The following is a 23,199-nucleotide window of genomic DNA, read 5'->3' as shown; positions in this document are numbered from 1 at the left end:
GCTTGTACTAGTTTTAAATTTACATTTGATGTTCACGAGTTGGTAATATATTCATAAGTAAACATTTCAGTCTTAATAGTACGTTTACATGTTTTCAGGTCGAGTTCATTTTTATGACACATTCATGTCACTACCAGCAGAACACTAGTCCATAGTGGAGGAGTAGCTTTAGAATTATTAAGTTTAGCTGAGTTGGAGTAGGATATAAAGAGAGAGATTGTGGTTTGGGACTTGGGATTGGGAGGTTGGCATTGACCGAAAATCTATCATGTATTTGATGCACGTAATACCACTTCTGAGAATTAAGAGGTTGACATTGGGAGCAAATCTATCATGCATCCAATGCATGTAATACCACCTCTAGTGCAGAAGGACGTTATTTATAGTATGCTTAAAAAAATGATGGCATTTTCTTGATTTTAAAAAACTAGTAAAAAAGTGGCACAGTCTTGTTAAATAATAAATACTAGTTTTTTTTTTTTTAATTTATTTACTGAATTGCAATTTATAATAATTATATTCTTAAAGTTGGCATATCTTTTATTTTGTTTAGTTTCAAAATTTGGATTCATACTATTAGTGTTACCCTCCATTCAAAATGATATAGTTGTATGGATCCATTATTGCATATGCTTGGAATGAAGTGTTTATGATGTTTGGGATTCAATGGGTGTTGCCCGACAAGGTATAGCTTCCCTCCATTTTGGTTAGCACAATCAACTAGGTAAACATTCCTTGAATGTATGGAACTAGGCATTGGAGTGCATGATATGGTTAATATGGAAAGAACATAACAACTGTACTTTTTTAAGGAGAGTGTGAAATCTATTAAGCAATTGAAGTCCTTGCTACTTCGTACTTTGTTTGATTGGTCTCAAACCTTGCATTTTTTTTATTTATTTCCAACTCTCTTAGATATTCTAATTGGTTTGCTTGTTTCCAAGTGGGGCAATAAAAGTGGTTGGATCTATGTTGGGTTTGTCAAGGTGGAGCTTTCAACACTAACTGGTTTGCTTGTATTCTTTTCAAGGTGCTTTATGTTCATCATCGTGAACATAGAGTGTTGCTCTTCCTTTGCAATAAATTTTTATTACTTATCAAAAATATAATTCAAACTTTGGGAGAAAAAATCAAAATTATCCCAATCTTTAAAGGTGTAAATTGTAAATTAGTTATTAAAATGATGTAATTTAAATGGAAGAAAAAAAAAAAGTGACATTGATTTAAGTTTAGTTGATGCCTAATTTTGAATTGACACATAAGAAGTACTTCAATCCAAACGATAAGGAAGGTTAGAAATACCAATCTAAATATTTAGGGCATGTTTGGTATATCAACTTAAACACATGTTTTCAGTTTTTAAACAACATTACACATATTTTTACATACATTTTCATTCACACGTATTTCTAAAAAAATTGAAAACTGTTGTTTAAATACATGTACCAAACGGACCCTTAAAAATTAGAAAAAAGTTCAAAATATTCCAAAATTTTTTTTTTGAGAATAAAAAATATTCCAAATTTGAAGAGTATAAATTATATTTTTTGGTTTTTTTTAACAAAAGCTAAATGCTTTAACAGAAATTTAAAGAGATCATATATAGCCTCGTTCACCAGTCAAAACGTCATCGTCTTAAGACATATAGTACGCATTTCGCGTTCCCTCTTTCTCTTCTCTCTCCCTATGGCGACCGCGATGGTAGCCGAGCCAAGGAAGGTGCCGAAACCGGGTCGGGGCGGCTTCGAAGCCCACGGACTATCCGAAGAAGAAGCCCGGGTCCGAGCCATAGCAGAGATCGTGAACTCCATGGTAGACCTATCACGCAAAGGCGAGAACGTGGACCTCAACGCACTCAAATCCGCCGCGTGCCGAAAGTACGGCCTCTCACGCGCCCCCAAGCTCGTGGAGATGATCGCCGCGGTTCCCGACTCGGAGCGCGACTCGTTGCTCCCGAAACTCCGTGCCAAACCGGTCCGAACCGCTTCCGGAATCGCCGTCGTGGCCGTCATGTCGAAGCCTCACCGGTGTCCTCACATCGCCACCACCGGGAATATCTGCGTGTACTGCCCCGGTGGGCCCGACTCGGACTTTGAGTATAGTACGCAGTCTTATACTGGATACGAGCCTACTAGTATGAGAGCTATTAGGGCAAGGTATGTGTTGGAATTTGCAAAAGTTTGAAACTTTGATTATTGCCTATATAAGTAAATGTATTGGAATTTTGAAACTTTAATTTTTGTTATGTTAATGTGTGTGGATGTTGCTATGTAAAGTAGCCAAATTTGTAGAGGAAATTTTGAGTTTTTGGGAAAATAATATGGTTAATTCAAGTCGAGTGAATGAGAAAGACTAAGACTTGATTTTGAGCAAGGTATGTATTGGAAATTGGAAACTTTGATTTTTGTTATGTTAATGTGTGGATGTTGCTATGTAAAGTAGCCAAATTTGTAGGAAATTTTGAGTTTTTGGGAAAATAAAATTAATGGAACAAGTGAAAAATGATATGTCAATTGAGGTGACAGAGAGTATGGTATTGGGTAGAATATGGATGGCATAAAAGTATAAGTGAGGTCAATTTTAAATAGTGTGGTGAGGATTCATTATTGACCACATACTCTATCAATTGAGGTGATGGAGGGTATTGTTTTCGATAGGATAGAATGACGGTAAAGAATACATGTGGCTTGATCTTTTGTGGATATTATTACATAAAGTAGGAAATTTTGAGTTTTAGGGCAACTAATGTACTTGATTAAAGTCGAGGAAACAAAGAAGATATCAGAAGGCTTAAAATTACATAAGGATATGGTACTTGTTTGAGGTGATAGAGATTATGGTTTTGGATTTGATGGAATGGTAGAAAAGAGTATATGTGGTTGACACTGACCCCTAAGTTTTGGGTTGAAGGCTTGGTAGTTATTGTTGTTGATGTAGGGAAAGTGGGAAACTAGTATGGTAAAAGTTTTTGCATTGATTTTATTTTAGTGAGCATATAAGCTTTGGGATCAATGCTTTGTTGCTGCTGTTTTTATATTTGTTAATGGTAGAATCTGGCTATGCAAACATGTTATTAGGAAGGTATGATTTATTTAGCTTGATAGACGGTATAATGTTAATTAACTTTGTAGTTTTTAATGGGTATTCGAAGTTGTGAACCTGCTGAATTATTGGTAGTACTATTATGCATATGGTTAGGTGTTACTTTTGTCTTGTAGATACATTACTCATTAGAAAATGTGGAAAACCTTAAATGGAGACTGTTACTAGGTAGGTAATAGGAACATTCAATTATAGCAGCTGAGGTTCTGGATCTTGTTGGCATAGATTAGGTTGAATCTAACTTTGGTTATGGTTAACATGCATTTGCACATTTGATGCTGTTCACTACCTTTTTTTTTTTTTTTTTTTTTTTTTTTTTTTTTTTGTTCTTTTGGGATTACTAATGAAAATTTATTGATCAAAATAGAACCACCCATGTACACCTGGCGGGTGTACTCGGGTGATAATATTGTTTATGATATCTGGTGGTTAGTAAGTCTTGAAATAATTATTGATTTCTCCTTATTGTGGTTCCAGATAGCATAATAGAAAAGAATTCATGCGGCTTGATCCTATTTTTTTTTTTTTTGGATAAGTAACGAAAATTTTATTAAACAAAAGAAAACAGCCAACCCGAGTACATTGGGGATGTACTATGGGGGCATAAATCAATAACCAAGGTTACAACGATCAAATAAAACAGGAAGGGAAGAACAAGAAAAATGACAAAATACCACACTCCAATCCAGGAGAGTGTGTAAAAAAAAAGACTTAAACTCTAACATAGAGCGTTCACATCCCTCAATCCGGCTTGATCCTATGCGAATATTATTACATAAAGTAGGAAATTTTGGATTACTGACTTGAAATTTTGAGTTTTAGGGAAACTAGTGTACTTGATTAAAGTCAAGGAAATGAAGAAGATATAGGAAGACCTAAAATAACATTAAAATATGGAAATCCTAAAGGTTTGGGGCTAAGGTTTGGTTGTTGTTGTAGGGAGATCAATACAGTAAAAAAGTTTACATTGAATTTTTGTTTATTGGGCATCCGAGCTTTGGAATCAAGACTTTGTTATTGTTTTGTATCCATAACATTTTTTTTAACTGGTAAATTCTGTCTCTAAAAAGTAACAAATCCTGTCATTAAATTCCATAATTTAATGATATAAGCTATCCTTATAATGAATAATAATATAGTAATTGCAGATATAAAGTGATTCAACAACATGTTAATTAGTAGAAATGTATAACTTTTAACTTGATAGACGGTATAAGGTTGATTAATTTCTTAGTTCTTTGTTTGTTTATATTACTTTGTGAAACTACAGAATTGGTGTTTCTACTTATGTGTATGGTTCATTGTTGCTAGTGACTTGTAGAAAGTAGGAGGATTATTGATTATGCTATATGGAAAAACTTTAAGCAGAAACTCTTACTAGGTAGGACTTAGGGCGAACATTGGAAAGTAATAGACCATTCGTTTATAATAGCAGCAGAGGTTTTGGATTGTGCTGGGGGTAAATTTTATTAGAATTAGGTTGAATCTAAATTTGGTTATAGTTGACATCCATTTGCATTTGGTGTTGTTCATTACCTTGTGATAATATTGTTTATAATATCTTGAGGTGAAATATTTATTGAGTTCCCCTTATTTTGGTTCCAGATATAACCCCTATGTCCAGGCTAGAAGCAGAATTGATCAGCTTAAGCGTCTGGGTCACAGTGTAGATAAGGTCTGGCTGTACTAGTTTTAAACTTACATGTTATCGTTTAAAAGTTGATGATAAATTCATAAGTAGACAGTCCACTTTCTAATTAGTATGGGTATATGTTTTCAGGTTGAGTTCATCTTGATGGGTGGCACTTTCATGTCACTGCCAGCAGATTATCGCGATTACTTTATACGGAATCTGCATGATGCTTTATCAGGACACACTTCAGCCAATGTTGAAGAGGCAGTTGCATACTCTGAGCATGGTGCCACAAAGTGCATCGGCATGACCATTGAAACGTAAGTTACTATACAAGTTTTTTGATATGCGAATATTTGATTTCACTCTCATTTTGCACTTGCTTTTAGTTGTGTTCAATTTTTTATTGATTCCCAACTGGTCTGTTTGATTGAAAAAGTTGTCTGAGATAATTGTTGTCACCAAGGAAGTTTGATATGAGAGCGCATCTATCGAGTATATTTCTTTTGATTATTGTGTGGGTTGAGTGTTCTTCGAGATATACATCATGGTAATTTTGCATTGGTGGGTGCTTATCCTGTAGCGTGGTGAAATATCATGGGAAGATGTTGTCAAGACATACTTAAGATGTTTGACAATTGAGTTTGCACATTCAGAATGTTCATGTATCATAGTAATCATAACAATTAAAGCTTCTGTTGTACTTTTAAGAAACTTGAATCTGTCATTTCCTTGATGAAAATAAATTGTTTACTGTTGCTCTTGTTTAATCTGTCAGGAGGCCAGATTATTGCCTTGGACCTCACTTGCGGCAAATGCTTTTGTACGGTTGTACACGATTGGAGATTGGAGTCCAGAGCACATATGAGGATGTTGCTCGTGACACAAATAGAGGCCATACAGTAGCTGCTGTGGCTGATTGTTTTTGCTTGGCAAAGGATGCTGGTTTTAAGGTGTGCTATAATCATCTTATGTTCATAGATTCTATATGATCAGTAATTTAAATTTGTCTTCTTGGACATATATTCCAAAAATTTCTTGCTCTTTCTCAATACAGTGGCTTTGTTTTTTGGAACTCTTGTAGTTCGACTAGGGGGCACATGTATCCCCATTGTTGTTGCTATATGAAATATGAAGCCAGTTTAATATCATCTCTTTTCTCCTCAAAAATTTTTAACCTACTTCTATTGAAATCTTATAGATTAGAATAAACTTATTACCCCAAAAGAAGAAGAAGAAGGAACCTTATAGAATAAAATTACAAAGCTAATAATAGCTTTTGCAGAGTACTTATCAAAAAAAAAAAAAAAAAAGCTTTTGCAGAGTAACCTGGCCTTTCTTTAATGTTGTTTTCTCTCTTGTAATTTTCATATTTTTGTTGTAGGTTGTTGCGCACATGATGCCTGATCTTCCAAATGTGGGGGTTGAGAGGGACATGGAAAGTTTCCGGGAGTTCTTTGAGAGCCCTTTATTCAGAGCAGATGGACTTAAAATTTATCCTACACTTGTAATTCGTGGAACAGGGCTTTATGAACTTTGGAAAACTGGCAGGTATGATGTTATTGTTCATTATGTGTTAGATCTTCTCCCCCACCCCAAACCTTTTCAAGTGGTGGGGATAATTTAAAATACAGGGCCTTAAGGAAACCATATTATTAGTTCTGAAATCCAGGTCTCAAAACCCAATACATGCTTGAAAAGAAAGACTTGCGTTGCATGAACTCGTAGTTGTGTTGGGAAATTTAATTATAGAACTCTCTTTGCAGGTATAGAAATTATCCACCTGAGCAACTTGTGGACATTGTAGCTAGGATACTAGCCATGGTACCACCATGGACACGTGTTTATAGAGTTCAGCGGGATATTCCCATGCCTTTGGTTACTTCTGGGGTAGAAAAAGGAAATCTTCGGGAGCTAGCATTAGCTAGAATGGAAGACCTGGGTTTGAAATGTCGTGATGTTCGAACACGAGAAGCTGGAATTCAGGTAAGTGGACAAAATTATACTATTTGTAAATTTTATACTCTATGTACTGCAAAAAATAAAAATAATTGTAAAAAACTTGTGATGGAATTCAGGTAAGTGGACAAAATTATACTATTTGTAAATTTTATACTCTATGAACTGCAAAAAATAAAAATAATTGTAAAAAACTTGTGATGATTTTAGGATATTCACAACAAAATTAGGCCAGAAGAAGTTGAACTTGTCCGTCGTGATTATATGGCAAATGAAGGTTGGGAAACATTTCTCTCATATGAAGATACACGCCAGGTATTTTGGAATGCCTCTCTCTCTCTGTCTCTCCTTCCCACTTGGGTGTAGATGCATGCATTTAATCATTTCCCTACTTTTACACTAGCATCATTCTGTGCTTGTCACTTACCAAAAAAAAATCATTCTGTGCTTGTCACATTCAAATATGGCTGGTTGCTAGGAATTGAATATAAACTCCTTAATGATTTCGATGCTGTCTAGAATGACCTAGCTGGTCCTTGCATTAGCAGCTATTTCACAGCTACATATTTGGCATTTACATTAGTCATTTGCAGATAAATTGAGTCTCTAATGTAGTAGGTTGGCTTTGTTTGCTATGGTATGATCTTGTGGAAGCAACTCTTGCTTGCTGAGACATAATGTAACCTTGTTTTTTCATTCTTTGATTGGACTTCCCTTGATTTCATTCTCTGGTCGGACACAGGATATTCTTGTTGGATTGTTGCGGCTGCGGAAATGTGGCAGGAACACTACTTGCCCAGAACTCATGGGGAAGTGTTCTATTGTTCGTGAACTCCATGTTTATGGTACTGCTGTTCCAGTTCATGGCCGGGATGCTGACAAGCTACAACACCAGGTAGCACAGAAAACCCTTTTCATTAACTATTTAGTGATATGTAAAAGAACATTTGTTGAAATTATTACTGATGAAAATGGCCTACGTAAAATAAATGTGTAATTTACAACACCAGGTAAGACAGTAAAGCTTGATGCCAATATTATTTGATGCTTCAAAATCTTTAAACCTGGAGAATCTGTATGTTCTACTTGCCTTTAGTGTAGGTCAATAAATTTCAGTATACTTAATGTTCTATTTTTTATCCCAACAAATTTTCTTTTTTGCTTCTCATTCTTCTCTTGACTCCCACAGGGATACGGTACCCTTTTGATGGAGGAGGCAGAGCGGATTGCACTCAGGGAGCATAGATCAACAAAAATAGCCGTCATTTCAGGTGTAGGAACACGACATTACTATAGGAAATTGGGCTATGAGCTTGAAGGGCCTTACATGGTGAAATCTCTTGCCTGACAAGATTTATCATGCAATGTAACAAAATTTTGTATCCTATGTTTAGAATTAGTATTAATTTATTCATGCAATTGTGTGAGTATGCTCAAGTCTTTCACAGTGTTTTCCTTTATGTTTCAATTTTCGTAAGACCAACTTAATTTTGTTTGTGGTGCACACCACTATCAGCTTCTTTTGATTGCTTTAATATATATGGCCCGTCGTTAAGATCCTAGGCAATCAAAATGTAGCTTAAAGACCAGAAACCTGTAGTCATAAAAGATTTAGTGTTGGAATTTTGCTTATCGATTTCAGACAATGGGGTGTGGCAGTTAGCCCACTTGGAAGACAACCCTATTAAGGGATCTAGTTGATAATAATGGTATGAGGTTAAGACTAAATGACAGTATATGAACCCTTGTCAAAGGTATGTTCCAAGGAGTGAGCAGAACATGCCTACATTATGAAATTGGTCAAATAAGAGTACATAATTTCTCAATTTTTTTTTTGACAATTTTTTTTCTTTTAAATAGATACAATAGCATTTGAATTATTTGTGGAATCTATTTCATGATAATTACTCTTCCATGATAATCACTCTTTACTATTAGATTAAGACACCAATGTTTTATTTTTTTGTTGGGTGGTGGAACTTTACTAGTTGAATTAATTTAAACTCACACCTAAAATATGGGTAAGCCGATGATGTGCCAAGATTCAATTACCCAAACTTGGGGGCTTGATTCCAAACGCAATAGGAACTTGGGATTTGAACAGTTATATATACAACTCTAAAGCAATAAGCCCAATAAAGCCAGCAATGGACCACATGAGAAAAGGCAAGAATAGATAACAAAACTGTCATTTTTGCAAAATAATATCTTTTTTCCAATTATTTTACTAGAAAGATTCTTTTCAAAGTTATTTAGTAAATTAATGAACTTGATTTTGCGAAAATCGAGTTTTATAATCCCACTTCGGAAAAATCAAATTATTAAAGAACAATTACGATGGGAAAAATCAAATCATATAAATAATACTAATAATTCTTAACAAGGTTTCATTCTCAATCTTAATTATAAATTTAGCTATTCTTAGTAATTGAAATAAAACACAAAAATAAAATACTAAGCATTAAACTTGATAAATAAAATAGAGAAAAAAATATTCACAGTGTTGTCATGAAGAAACGCTATAGAGAAGCCACATGTGGCTACCTATACACGCTACATGTTTAGTCCTAGCCTCTAGTTCTTAGTAAATGAAACTCAATTTTTACAATATTAAGTTCTATATAATTTGTGTTTGTAAAAATCGAGTTTCATTTGCTAAAATCTTGACGTTTTTAAAAATTGGGCTTTAACAAGTCAAGTTCCATAAAAATTTAATAAAAAAAAAAAAAGACAAGTTTCATGAAAAATTTAAAAAAAAAAAAAAATTTACATAGAACTAAATTTACTAAGTATTTGAAGTAGAGTTCCAAGTAAAACACTATTATTAGGCGTTCTAAAAAATATTCAACTTTGACACATCACAAATTTATTTTATATTTTTTTAATCACTTCATTTAAATATTATTTATTTATTTTAATTAAGAAAGATATTTTATATGGAAGAGAGAGAAAGTTTGAATAAAAAAACAAAAAATAACAAATAACACATTTGTTAACATCACTATGACACCGAGCCTGATAAAGTAGGCTTACCAAATGGGGGTAATAAAAGTGATTGGATCTATGTTAGGTTTATTAAGGTGAAACTTTCAACATTGGCTAAAGATCCTTGGCCCATGGATTAATGGGCCAAACCCCATTCACCATAGTTGAGTAGCCAAAAATATAAATTGATTAAAAAAAAAATCACTATGGCAAATGTAAATTTAGTGCTCAACGTGTGGAAATTTTAATTTGAAAGCTGCTATTTTTGCTTCATATATAAATTTTCATGCTCTTAGCTTTAGCAGCTATTGTCACCCGACACAAACACACAGTCACAAACAATGATGCTCAAATCAACGTTCACTCCTCTTTTCTCAATCTTTCCCGCCAAACCCAGAACTCCAAAACTGTTTCATTACCGCACTATAAGTATAACCAACACTTTCACGCCCAACCCACCAAGTGTTCGACAAAATGCCTCATCCAACACCCTCACTGTTCCTCCTCCTCAACTTCCTCCTACTTCAGCATACATCCACCTACCCTTCTGCCGAAAGCGTTGCCACTACTGTGACTTCCCAATTGTCGCTCTCGGCTCTTCTTCTAACCAAACCAATGACGACGACCCTCGAATCTTAAACTATGTACAATTGCTCTGCCGAGAAATCAATGCTACAAAACTAGAATGTAACACCAACCCACCTCTCAAAACAGTGTTTTTCGGGGGTGGTACGCCTTCACTAGTGCCACCGAGGCTTGTGTCTTCGGTTCTCGAAGTTTTGAGGTTGAAATTTGGGTTGAGTTCAAATACCGAAATATCTATGGAGATGGACCCTGGGACCTTTGATTCTAAGAAGCTGAAGGAGTTGATTGGGTTGGGAGTGAATAGAGTGTCTTTGGGAGTTCAGGCATTTCAACAAGACTTGTTGAAGGCTTGTGGGAGAGCACATGGTTTGGAAGAGGTTTATGAGGCAATTGAGATTGTTGGGTCATGTGGTGTTGAGAATTGGAGTATGGACCTTATTTCATCTCTTCCTAACCAGACACCTGAAATGTGGGAAGAAAGTTTGAGGCTCACCGTTGAAGCTCAACCTACCCACGTGTCTGTATATGATTTGCAAGTCGAACAAGGCACAAAATTTGGTATATTGTAAGTAATGAAGTCAATAATTAACACAATAGTTTTGGGAAATTATACTTTGTTTCATATTAGGTCTTAGGTTTTTAATTTTGTCAATAAAAGTCTCAAATTTTACCATTTACCTTATTCTAGGCAGTAATGGAGTAGAGATTTCTGGCAATTATTTTCTCAATCTAAGAGAAACACATCTCTAAATAGAGCCAAATTGATTTATGAACAAGCCCTAGATGAAATGCAGAGTTTAATCAGTGGCTTCCCATTTTTTTCGGCTTTGTTGCTACTTAAAATAACAGAGATGGAAATAGGCCATAATTTGAAATGATTTCATAAATTTGGGACATTAATTGACAAAATTAAAAACTTAGGGCTTAATTTAAAATATGATATAAACTTTGGGCCTTTTTATTTCATTTTCCTAAATAGTTTTTAGCTTTGTTAATTGTTACAAAGTTTGAAGTTGACCTTGAAGATTCTTGCAGGTACACACCCGGCGAGTTTCCTCTGCCTTCTGAAATACAGTCAGCTGATTTCTATAAAATGGCTTCAAGGATGCTTTCTGATGCTGGTTACAACCATTATGAAATTAGTAGTTACTGCAAAAGTGGCTTTGAGTGCAAACACAATCTTATATATTGGAAGAACAAACCTTTCTATGGGTTTGGCCTTGGGTCTGCTAGTTATGTTGGTGGACTGAGGTTTTCAAGGCCGAGGAAGATAAAAGAATACATGGGATATGTGCAGAATTTGGAGAATGGGCTGGTGGATTGCTGTGGAAATGATCCTATTGATGCAAAGGACATGGCCATGGATGTTGTGATGCTCTCTCTAAGAACTACAAGAGGCCTGGATCTGAAGTCTTTTAGAGAGGCATATGGTGGCTCTCTTGTGTTCTCTGGATCTGAAGTCTTTTAGAGAGGCATATGGTGGCTCTCTTGTGTTCTCTCTTTTCAAGGCTTATAAACCTTATGTGGAAAGTGGGCATGTTGTTTGCCTGGATGAGCATGGAACAGTTGTGAGTGCAGATGAAATCAATACTGCGTTATTGGATGTGGACAAGATCAGACAGCTGGCTTTCATTCGGCTAAGTGATCCAGATGGGTTTCTTTTATCAAATGAATTGATATCCCTTGCATTTGGGGTAATAGCTCCATAGAACTGTAATCATTTATTGGAGCCAGGAGCTGTTTCAATGCCTATAGAACCTAGCTGTAGAGGGTGAAAGCATTTCACCAGCATCATCCTAAGAAGGGTGACCTTTTGTTGAAAATCATCCTAAGAAGGGTGACCTTTTGTTGAAAGTTTTCAAGAGCATAAATTGTTGCATCAATATTGAAAATCAAAATTATATACACAAGATTGTTTGAACCTAGTTGTTTTATGTCGGTGTTGAGCTGGTGTTCATGATTCTGAGAACCTGTCCTGCTTACAAACTGGTTGTGTTGATAAAACAAGAAAATCAAGATACAAGCAAACTGTCTGCTTTGTGGGCATTACAAGGCAGAGCATCATGGGGGATGCACTTACCTTGAAAGCACTACATTTCAGAGCATAATATTGTAGCCAATGAAAGAGTATTGTAATTTGAGGTTGAAGAAATGTTGTTGCCTTAAAAGCAAGCAGAAAAGGTAGTGATTTTTTAGATTATTAAAAATGAAATGTTCTTTATAAATATAGAAAAAAATTTAATTACAAAAAATATATACTTTAGTATTTAATTCTTACTTCTTGTTGAACTATTGATGTCACTAGTTAAATTACCGCACGATGTGCGGTGGAACTTATTATTGGTTTTCTCCAATATTTCAATAAATTTGCCAAGAATCTTGTAGGTTAATTGGTTGGCATCTCAATTTCCAATAAAGACATTCATGATTCATATCCCCAAACCATCGATGTCTAAAAAAAATTTTGAATAAATTTCTTTGTAAAAAATTGTAATCTTTAGTTATTTTATAGACAAAATAGAAATCACACTATATATATATATATGTGTGTGTGTGTGTTTGCAAATTGAAAATTGCATGATATAGTGGTTAATGTAGATAAGCATGTTTCATGCCTACTAAAAAAATGCATATATCCTTCAATTATTGTTTCTCATATAAATCGTAGAAAAATTATATTAAAAAAACACACACGCATATATTAGAAAATTTAAAGGACTAAGATTTATTTTAGTAAATTCACAAATATTTAATTTTTTTTTGGCTCGTGTCAATTGTTGTCAAAACAACTAATAATGAGTAAGAATGTCATATTCTAAATTTATTATTATTCCAACTAAAAATTATCTCTTATATAGAATTTATAAAAATAATCATATAAATTCATTTGATATAAATAATTAATGCACAACTATAAATAATTAATATTAGCATTTACTCTATTGGCTAATTTAATGAACTAATACTTTGATATAAATGTAAACTTTGTTGATTTAGAACCCTAAATAAAAAGAACTTCAAGGAATGCTCCACATCGCACAACCTTATACTTTCTAACATGAGACTTCTACTTTTTTATATATATATATATATATATATATATATATATATATATATATATATTTATTAGTGCCACAGCTTCTAGAGATTTGTGGATCCTCATTAACACATTGTTGACCTGCTAAAAAAAGTGTACAAAAAATAGTAGTATAAAATGAGTTAATAAATAAATAAAGAAGGGGAGATTAAAAAAAATATGATGAAATTTGAGTTGAGTAACCTTTGTCATTTGATGGCATCGTTTTGTGGATTGGCAGTCTCTTTACAAATTTGAGCTGGAGCCTATATAGAATTATGACATATTTTTTAAAAATGAAAATAAATTTTGCAAAGATAAATAATATTTAAATTAAAAACACAAGATTAACTTCATATGAAAATAAAAATTATTATGAAATAAATGTATGACCATATTCATTACCTTCATATGGTTTTTGGTGGCTTTTGGTGGCTGAATTTGTAGCTCTTTCTCGCCGTTCATTCATAATGGATCTTCGTCTTAAACGTTGTTTAACTATTTAAAGCAAAGTAAAAAGTTTATGTGTTGCAAACAAAAGACTTTATTATTCAATGATTTTAGAGGAGAAAAAAAAAAGGAAAAAGACTTCCATAGAATCCTAGTTTATTGAAATATTCATAATCTAAGTCGATAGGATGCTTATGAAATAAAAGGATGCTTATGAAATAAATGTAAACAATTCAAGTAGATGAGTTTGTAATTTGATAAAAATTTATTATGTAAAATTAATGTATGACTATATTGGTTACCTTTAATTGTTCATTACTTATATGGTCTGTCGCAAGAATAGCTGATGATTCTTGAATAGTGATTCTTTGTCTTTTGTTTGTTGAATCTATAGATCTTGATCGTCGTAAATTCATAATTGATCTTCGTCTTAATCTTGCAACTGTTGTTATTTAGCATTGTTCAACTATTTAAAAAAAATAAGAAAAAGACTTCCTTAGTGGCCTTGTTCATTGGAATATTCATAATCTACGTGGATAGGTTTTACTTGAAATCAAAAAATTAGTGTATAACTATATTGGTTACCTTCAATTGTTCATTGCTGGTATGGTCTATTGCAAGAATAGTTTATGATTCTTGAATAGTGATTCTTTGTCTTTTGTTGGCTGAATCTACAGATCTTGATCATTGTAAATTCATAATAGATTTTCGTTTTAATTTTGCAACTCTTGTTATTTTAGCATTGTTCAACTATTTAGCTAAAAATAAATAAATAAACAACTATAATATACACAACCAAACTAACATTTTGTATATTTGTAAGACAAATCAAGTCAATGTAAAAGGTAAAGTGAAAAAAATATTTGCCTGTAGGCCAGTAGTGGTGGTGATTTCTTCCATGTGAGTAATCTTTTGTTGTAATTTAGGGACAACTCTGAATCGTCTTTTTCTTTTGAGAGAGAGAGGAACTTTTTGAGAGATTTTTTTTTTTTGATAAGCAGAATGAGAGATCTCGTTTGAAGAATACATAGGTTTTTTTTTTTTTTTTTTTTTTTTTTTTTTTTTGCGTATTTGATGTGGATTATAGTATTCCAATTGTGATCAAATTCTTTTTTATTTATTTATTTTTCTTAGTATTATCTATTTGAAATTGGTATTTGAGAATCAACGTATGACATTTTTTTTTGTTATATATATAAATGTGTAGTGTAGTAATTAAAAAATTAGAAAGTTGCATAATCCTTTACCTCTTGAAATCTTGCTTCTGATAAAGAAACCTCAGCAAGAATACTGCTGGGTTTAGATCCATTGTGCCAGCAAGCGTTGGCATCACCATTTAACCCCAAATAAAGAAAAGACCAATGACTAGACCAGAGTTCTCCTCCTGCTACAAAATAATGGAGTAGGAGATGATCTACTATTTCTCCACAATGCAGTTGTCCAACCAAAAATGCAACCTTGAGCAGAATCCTTGTTGTCCATATATTCTTCAATGGAAACCAACGATCTCAGTTTCCACTCAAAGCTTTATAGCAGGAACTAACATCAAATATTCCATAACGTGATAAGAGAAAATGCTAAGAGACTTCATAAAGCATGGGAAAGAGCAACAAACACTATAAAGTGTAATTTGAAGCAAATTGTCAAATTAGGTAGAGCACTCTTGTGGGTACGACAAAGTTTTGTGGGATAAATAAAAACAAAGATTTAAAATGAGAGATCTCGTTTGAAGAATAAATAGTATTTTTTTTTTTTTGACGTATTTGATGCAGATTATAGTATTCCAATTGTGATCAAATTTTTATTTATTTATTTATTTATTTATTTGTCTTAGTATTATCCATTTAAAATTGTTAATTTGGTATTTGACAATCAACGCATGACATTTTTTTTTGTTATATATATAAACGTGTAGTGTAGTAATTAAAAAAGTAAGAAAGTTGCACAATCCTTTACCTCTTGAAACCTTGCTTCTAATAAAGAAACCTCAGCAAGAAGTCTTGTATAGTATTCATCAAAATCCTTCCTTCTTTTTATCAGGTCTCCCAATACTGCTGGTTTAGTATTCATCAAATTCTTCTTCTTTTTTATTTATTTATTTTTCTTTGGATTTTCTATTTAGTTTTATTCATTTATTTATGTGTCTTAGATAATTTAGTTTTTGGAAGTAGTATTTGAAATTTCAGTTTAAATAAGAATTGCAATGTGACTATAACTCATTCATCACAAACTGTGGTCTACATATATGACATATCTAGAATACTAAATATATATATATATATATATGTATGTATATATCATATGATACTATTTACGTTTTCAAACGTGATTTTGAAAAGAGCAAATTAAAACACTACGTTGTTGTATTTTTATCCACTTAGAATATCCACCTAGAAAATTCAACTTTAATCTCATTAAGATTTTTAATTCAACTTTAATCTCATTAAGATTTTTATCCACTCAGAAATGATAGTTGAAGAAAAATTATATCCACCTAGAAATTATAGTTGAAGAAAACTTATATTTTGTGCGTGTGTGGCATGTGTGCGCGCGCCACATTGTGCGTCTGTGGTGTGCCCCTTTTGCCCCACTTGCTGACTACACTATTTACCCTTCTTTTGGCCCTTATGGTATCTACAATGTTTTAGTGCTTTTTTCAAGAAAAACAAAATGACGTCTGGATAAAGGGGGGATTGGGCATATGATCCAAATTTGTAGGACATTGTGCCATTTCAGATGTATAATCATCTGTCTGAAAGTCAATGTAGCAGTGCTAGAACTCTTGTAAGACAAATATGCTTTGAAGGGGGCAGAACTAGCATCAATAAAGGGTTTCATTGAAAAGATTTCCAAGACAATAAGCAATACAATTTTCGTATATCTTTGGCTCTTTGCTGTTCCATTGACAATTAGATCCCTATTTGAGGAAGAAGAGTTACACCAGCAAATGGAAAATTAGCAAGGTTGCCTCCAGATGTAATTCCTTTTCTTTGACTTTCTTGGCGAATGCAGATTTTCAAAGGATTCTATTGCAATGGGTCGACACAGAGTAAATCTTGCCATTATACTCCATGTTCACCTGCTTGATAACTGCAACAGCCTATCCTGCAGCAGAAGAACAATGGAGCTGAGAAATATAAAACCTTTTTCAATGAGCCTACACAATGTTTACTCTTCTTTCAATTAGTGATGAAAGTTTCTTGAATAAAGGACCTAGGTATATTCTAAATGAAACGGAATAGATGAAATTTACAATGGACCATATCTCACTATAACCCAAAAGATGAGATCATTCAAAAGATGAAACAATGAAATGTTTACTATCATAGAGAACAATTCTATGTATCTGACAGCATGATCAGCCCAGTTAGAGAAAAAGATACATATTGATTGCTCTAGCTTTAACAAATTGGTATCCTAGTTACCTCGAAAGATTACACACTTGGTTAAGGATCATGTCACATGAAGTGAAAACCATTGGTTTGATTCTTATCCTTCTCTCCTTCCTCTCCACGAGGTTACTCACTTATTAACAACAACAATGATAACAGCAAAGCTTTTTAGTCTGAAAATTATGGGGTCAGTTTTGGATCTTTAGAAAACTAATTGGGATTGTTCACATGTATAGGATACTCATCCAAAAAAAAAAAAAAGACAATCTAGTCACTGATCCCAGCTTATGGTTTCTCTAGCAGCCCCTACATTGTCATAATGTTCCTAAAGGAAGCCTGATACAACTGGCAATTATAGAGGAATGTGAAGATACAACAGCATTATTTTACAATGGTAATTTTTTAACATTCTTATTTTTTGATAGGTAAAGCTGTTGAAGGGATTCAACCCCCCAGACATGCCCTCCACTAGGGAGGGGGACATGGCTGTTGGCCTAAAGGCCATTGGCAGTAATTTCCCAACATTCTCAACTAGCATGTATGCAAATCTGTCTTTTCTTTTCTTTTTTCCATTCAAATGCTTTATGTACAAAAATGTCAATATTTTGATTGAAACATTTGTCCTGTCAAAACTGAAATAGCTCTGTTATGATCCCAAAGGTCATTTGTCTTGAACCTTGACTTAACAATGAAAGGACCATACATTTGTCAACCTAAGCAATCTATTATAGAAGTCTCTCATTTTCTATGAAGCATGTAAATATATTACCAACTATGAGGGTTTTGTTTTTTGTCCAACTTTTGAGATGCGCCTAAGCTCTTGGGTATCCTTCCTCATTTCGCTGCAAAATACACAAAAAAATTTAAATAAATCATTGCAAAGGCTCATCAAATGGAATTTGGAAAAGCTGAAACAGGTACCTTTGGTGCAAATAAACAATTAGATAGAAAATAGGGAGCAGCATCAAAGTCAGTATTGCGATAGCCAGGTAGAATACACTTGTTTCCTTCTGCTCAGATGAAACAGTGAATAGCAAAAATTAAATAGCAAGAAAATATTTTAAAAAATAAAATTCAATATGCCAACAGGATGCCTAGATTATCTTTCTGATGGTATGGAAATCAGGGAGAGATAAAATCTATTGCATGAAATTATGAACCCTCTGGCACAGAAAAGTCCTTTTTCTGGCTAATCTGTTTTCATATGACCTTAAAGACTGCTTTGGACTGCTTCAAAGAACAAGCCATCCAGAAAAGCAGCACGAACTAAGCAGGCAAAAACATTTTGCCAAGAGCTTTGTGGAAGGCATGCCAAAATTTTTTTTTTTTTTTGATAGGTAATCAAAGATTTATTTCATAAAAAGGACATCTTGTTCACGATGGTGAACACTCAGAAATTAAAATGAAGTACCTCAAGAAGAGATTCGAATAGAGAGAAGAAATTCAGAAATGGAAATACATTGTGTAAAAACCCAAATTCTACCCCACTGAAATAAGGTCCCAACTAGTATAGGCCTCAAAAGGATATTCCCTAAATGGGAAAAATTTCTGTTCTAGCAGGAAAAAGGATATTCCCTTATTATGTCAACCAACTAAAATTATTATGAGTAATTACAAACTGGAGGTCTACCTTAAAATCCAAGCTACTGTGGTAAGAGAGTGAAGCCTTACCTTGCCTCCCTTAGAAAAGGGTTTCTGTTTTCCTGAGCAAGTGTGAGCATCACAAAATTGTCGCAAAAACAAATCTACCAGCAAATCAGAACAACACCATTAGAAATTAGCAATCAGATATACTGAAAAGTTTTTTTCTTTTTTTGAAAAGAAAAAACTTTAAAAGAAATGTCAATAAATGTGCAATGTTACAACAACAAGACAGAATAGCTTCTTGAATTTTTTTTGAAGAATACCATGAAGACGGATTGCAGAGGGGCCCTGATTAGCAGGAAAACAACTATCGGCAAGACTCTGCATGGAATACAGTAGACATAAGCCATGAAAACACTAAAATCAACAATGCAAGCAATTAGATCGCTCAAAAGCAACCTCACATAGGTGACGATTTCTTGCGGTAGCTGCAGGGTTGCACTTGGTTTTGGTTGACTTGGTATTCATAACGACATCACAATGCAATGCCCCACATAAATCAGCCAAGCACTTACTGTGACTCTGCATTTATTAAAAGTTTGTTAGGAAACATTAACACAAGTTTTCTGAATGCAAAGACCACAACCCTCAATTTAAAATGAAACTAATTTATCATTAAACATCTTCTTAAAAATGTAATTCATGAATTCAGAATCATGTCTTGAAATCAAAAAAAAAAAAAAAAAAAAAAAAAAACTGGCAAATGCAATATGGCTAGTCTGACATTAAGGCAAGCTCACAGAATTTAAAGCAATTACAAATGCAAAGTAGTATTTACACCATATTAGAATAGAGCCCATATATCATTCATAAATAATTAATTAAGTTTTTTAAAAATATAGTTTTATTTCTAATTTTCGATCAGATAATTATGAATCATCAGCATTTTATTGTCTTTGCCATGAAAATAAACCTTATAAGTTATAGCTAGTTATAATATAACTTAGTCAAAAAACTAAACAAATCAATATATAAACATGAAAATGAATAGATTTATCAAAGTAAAATTAAAACTATATTGCCTATTTTTTTAATTTTTAATTGAAGATATATATAATGCTGAATAAAAGAGGTAAGAAGGGAGAGAGAAAATAATTAGTTGATAAAAGTGTAGGCATGGTCAACTCAACAATAAAATTTTAAATTTTATGATTTACAGTTTTCAATGCATGAATAAATGAACACTAGGTCATAGAGTAATAACAATTAGAATGTAGCGTTCATCACATGGCAGCAATCAAAAGATTGCAGCTCGCAATTAGTGAATGATGCTCCCTAACATATAAAGACAAGGAACCCGGGTCCACATACAACATTCAGTAGATTGTAGTGTCTGTTGTCAAAATGCTGATCAAGAAATTTTTCAGCACGGAAGCTTTTCTTACAGTATCCACACCGCCATTCATTTATATCCACATGAATCTTGTGCAGTTCCTGATCTCTGAATAGATCTTTGTTGGGATGAAGTCTACACTTACTTGAAATCTGATAGTCTTCTCGTTCCACAAATGGCATCAAATACTACACAAAATGTACAAACAACAAATTATGGATGTCCTTTTAAGCAACAATTTCACATAGTGCATCCTTGTAATCCTAAATAACAATTTTCCCTACCTCATCAATTATTTTCCAAGCTGCCCTACTCCTTTCTCTTGAACAATGAACCTCATGAGCATGCTCTTGCTCTTGCTTGAGAGTTCTAAAACATAAAACATATAACAAGATCAGATGACCAAACTTTCTACTAAACTATATATAAAATCGGTAAGTGGGAATAATGAATACATGATAATAGTTGAGAAAATTAATTGTGTAAGCATTGAAGCCAATGAGATCTGACTCAAATGACATTCCCTCCTCCCACAAGAACAGCTAAAGGGTCCCACTGTGCATGTGTAACTCACGATTAAATTTTTTTTATAGGTAAGATAAGGTATCATTAAAAGGACTACAACATGGAAAAAAATGAGGTAGCCACAAAAATACAAAAGAGACATAAAGCTATGTACAAAAAGAAAGGGAATCTAAAAACATTTGGAGGGACTCACTAGATGTGAGTCCCCAAACCCATGACCAATCAAACAAAGTCCCTATAAAAGACTCAAGAAGTTGCTCCCTCAAGCATTCCATATATATATATATATATATATATATTTTTTGATAGGTAATAAAATCTTTATTGATAAAAAAATTACAATGAATTTACAATAGTAAACTCACTACAAAAAAACAGACACAAACAAATTAGTGGGAAAAGCTAACAGAATTAAGGAAATCAGACAAAGAGGTACAATGCATAAAACCCCAAATACGAGACCACTCAAACAGAGTCCTAGTTAGCAAAGAATTCAACAGGTCCACAGTTCTTTCAATGTCCTCAAATGTTCGGGCATTGCGTTCCTTCCAGGTTAACCACATAAGACAAGGCGGTACCATATTCCTAACATTTGAAGAATGAATCCCCAACCAATTCCACCATGCAAAAAGGAGAGAGACTACTGTCTTCAGCAACACCCACTGAACCCCAAACAAGGAGAAGACTTCACTCCACAAGGTATGGACAAACTTGCAATAGAGCAATAAATGATCCAAGGTTTCCTCATCACACCAACATAGACAACACCAATTAACAAGAGGAAAGTTCTTCTTAACAAGGTTATCTATTGAGAGAATCCCATCCCTAGCAGCTGTCCATAAGAAAAAAGACACCATTCTAGGAACCTAAACACTCCAAATGCACTGCCAAGGAAAAAAAACCGATGGAGCTTCCAATGATGAATTATAAAAAGAACGCACATCAAAGACACCACTATGATTCAATTGCCAAACCATGGTACCATCACCCCCCCCCCCCCCCCCCCCAAGGTATTTTGAAATGAGATATGTGTAAAGAAAGCATAAAACCTTGCCATCTCCCAATCCTGAAACTCCCAACGAAAGAGTAAGTTCCAGCTTCTATCACCCCCATCAGGTGCAATAACAACCGTATCAAAAATCCTAGCTTCTTTATCCACAGCACAAGCAAACATTTCTGGATATAATTCTTTCAAAGAAGTAGGACTAATCCAAGGGTCAAATATCAAAAGAATGCCTCCCCAACCAATTCCTCCATCCAAGCAAAAGATCCTTCACTCTCTCCTATCAAATTCAAACACGAAAACCCATTTTTGATTTATTTCGTGATTGGAACAGGGTGATATGCACTGTTTTATATCCCAGGTAAAACTTCGGTTAGTTCCTTAGGTACACACATGGCTGTATTAAATTTAATTTTCCTCGGGAAAAAGCAACACTGTTTGTACTGGTTAACGGAGCAAAGTGTTTGAATTTAGTACAGGGAACCTAAGTTACATCACTAAAGGAACCGTAGCTAAGTTTTGCTCTTTTTCCCTTAGCTTACCAAACGTGTTTCTAACTTTAAAATCTGTTGTGAGTTCTAAAAACATGTTTCTGAAAACAAAAAACTGAAAACATTACTAAGTTGTCTGCCTAATCTGACAAGAAAGAAATGTTACCTTGAACCTGCAAATCCTTCAAAATCCTGGAACAAAAAATAAATAAAAATAAAAACAAGAAAAAAGGGTCAGCTTGCAACAAAGCATATAGATACTTTCACGTTATATATATATATATATATATATATATATATTGCCTTCTTCTTCATGTTTTACCTATCAATATATATATATATATATATATATATATATAAACCACTATAAATTGAGTACCAGATCCATTACAAAACAGCTAATACTTTCACAACCAATATAACAATGAAAACCCAGAATTCAAAATATGAAATTGAAGCTACCCAATAAACAAAAATCCAATTTTGTTTTTTTTTTTTTTTTACTACTAGAGTAGTTTGTAATTTCTTGTACAAGATGGCTACCTGGTTTGGCTCTGAAAGAGAAACTGCATAGGCTATTTCTTGAAGAGAAAGAGACACCAATAGAAGAATTGAAAAGATTGCTGTGGCTTTCTTCATCTCTCTTTGGACAGTTTTCTGGGCTTTCCTGAGAATGAAGAACTGAGAAAGCTTTGTGGACTTGGCTAGGTGGCTTTGCTTTCGTGGGAATGCATATGGTGCGTTTGGTTGCTAAGAAAAAATGACACTCCGGTCAGGGATAGGGTATTCCTGCACTTATCGAGAATGTGCTAATACCAGCAAAAATAGGGATGTGTCCATTTTGAGTAAATTATTTTAATTTTCTTTTTCAGGAAGAAAATATTGGACAAAATAAAGTATTTTAAGTTTTTTTAAAAAAGTTTCGACTTATGGCATCCGCGCATGATAATAGAGTATTCTTGCACCTTTTGAAAATGTGCTAATACCAGCAAAAATAGAGATGTGTCAATTTTGAGTAAAT

The 23,199-nt window shown here is 33.6% G+C and overlaps 3 protein-coding genes across 4 annotated transcripts; 2 read left to right on the top strand and 1 right to left on the bottom strand.

Moving 5' to 3' along the window:
• Positions 1-1,614: 1,614 nt before the first annotated feature.
• LOC126701929 (elongator complex protein 3) lies at positions 1,615-8,131 on the top strand. Its single transcript, XM_050400385.1, has 9 exons — positions 1,615-2,156; positions 4,708-4,777; positions 4,883-5,055; positions 5,514-5,688; positions 6,120-6,286; positions 6,502-6,721; positions 6,905-7,009; positions 7,437-7,589; positions 7,884-8,131. Exons 1-9 carry the CDS (start codon positions 1,687-1,689, stop codon positions 8,040-8,042), a joined length of 1,692 nt encoding a protein of 563 aa, XP_050256342.1. The 5' UTR covers positions 1,615-1,686; the 3' UTR covers positions 8,043-8,131.
• Positions 8,132-9,869: 1,738 nt separating this feature from the next.
• On the top strand, positions 9,870-12,189 carry LOC126702934 (uncharacterized). The gene is made up of 4 exons (XM_050401801.1): positions 9,870-10,829; positions 11,300-11,687; positions 11,737-12,074; positions 12,107-12,189. Exons 1-3 carry the CDS (start codon positions 10,021-10,023, stop codon positions 11,971-11,973), a joined length of 1,434 nt encoding a protein of 477 aa, XP_050257758.1. The 5' UTR covers positions 9,870-10,020; the 3' UTR covers positions 11,974-12,074; positions 12,107-12,189.
• Positions 12,190-16,606: 4,417 nt separating this feature from the next.
• Positions 16,607-22,954, bottom strand: LOC126702509 (uncharacterized). Of its 2 annotated transcripts, none has more exons than XM_050401212.1 (10): positions 22,722-22,954; positions 22,345-22,370; positions 20,444-20,528; positions 20,138-20,347; positions 19,226-19,348; positions 19,090-19,147; positions 18,854-18,927; positions 18,104-18,192; positions 17,952-18,024; positions 16,607-16,890 (listed from the first exon to the last, which is right to left on the bottom strand). In XM_050401212.1, the coding sequence occupies exons 1-9, from the start codon at positions 22,815-22,817 to the stop codon at positions 17,955-17,957; spliced, it is 831 nt and encodes a 276-aa protein (XP_050257169.1). In that variant the 5' UTR covers positions 22,818-22,954; the 3' UTR covers positions 16,607-16,890; positions 17,952-17,954. The 2 variants fall into 2 exon arrangements, with proteins under 2 accessions (XP_050257169.1, XP_050257168.1); XM_050401211.1 differs by having other exon boundaries at positions 16,607-16,895; positions 22,722-22,953.
• Positions 22,955-23,199: the final 245 nt, after the last annotated feature.

Source organism: Quercus robur, chromosome 10, assembly GCF_932294415.1.
Source record: "Quercus robur chromosome 10, dhQueRobu3.1, whole genome shotgun sequence".
Lineage (NCBI taxonomy): Eukaryota > Viridiplantae > Streptophyta > Magnoliopsida > Fagales > Fagaceae > Quercus > Quercus robur.
Note: the sequence above shows the minus strand (reverse complement) of the source record. Positions and strands in the feature narration are given on the sequence as shown.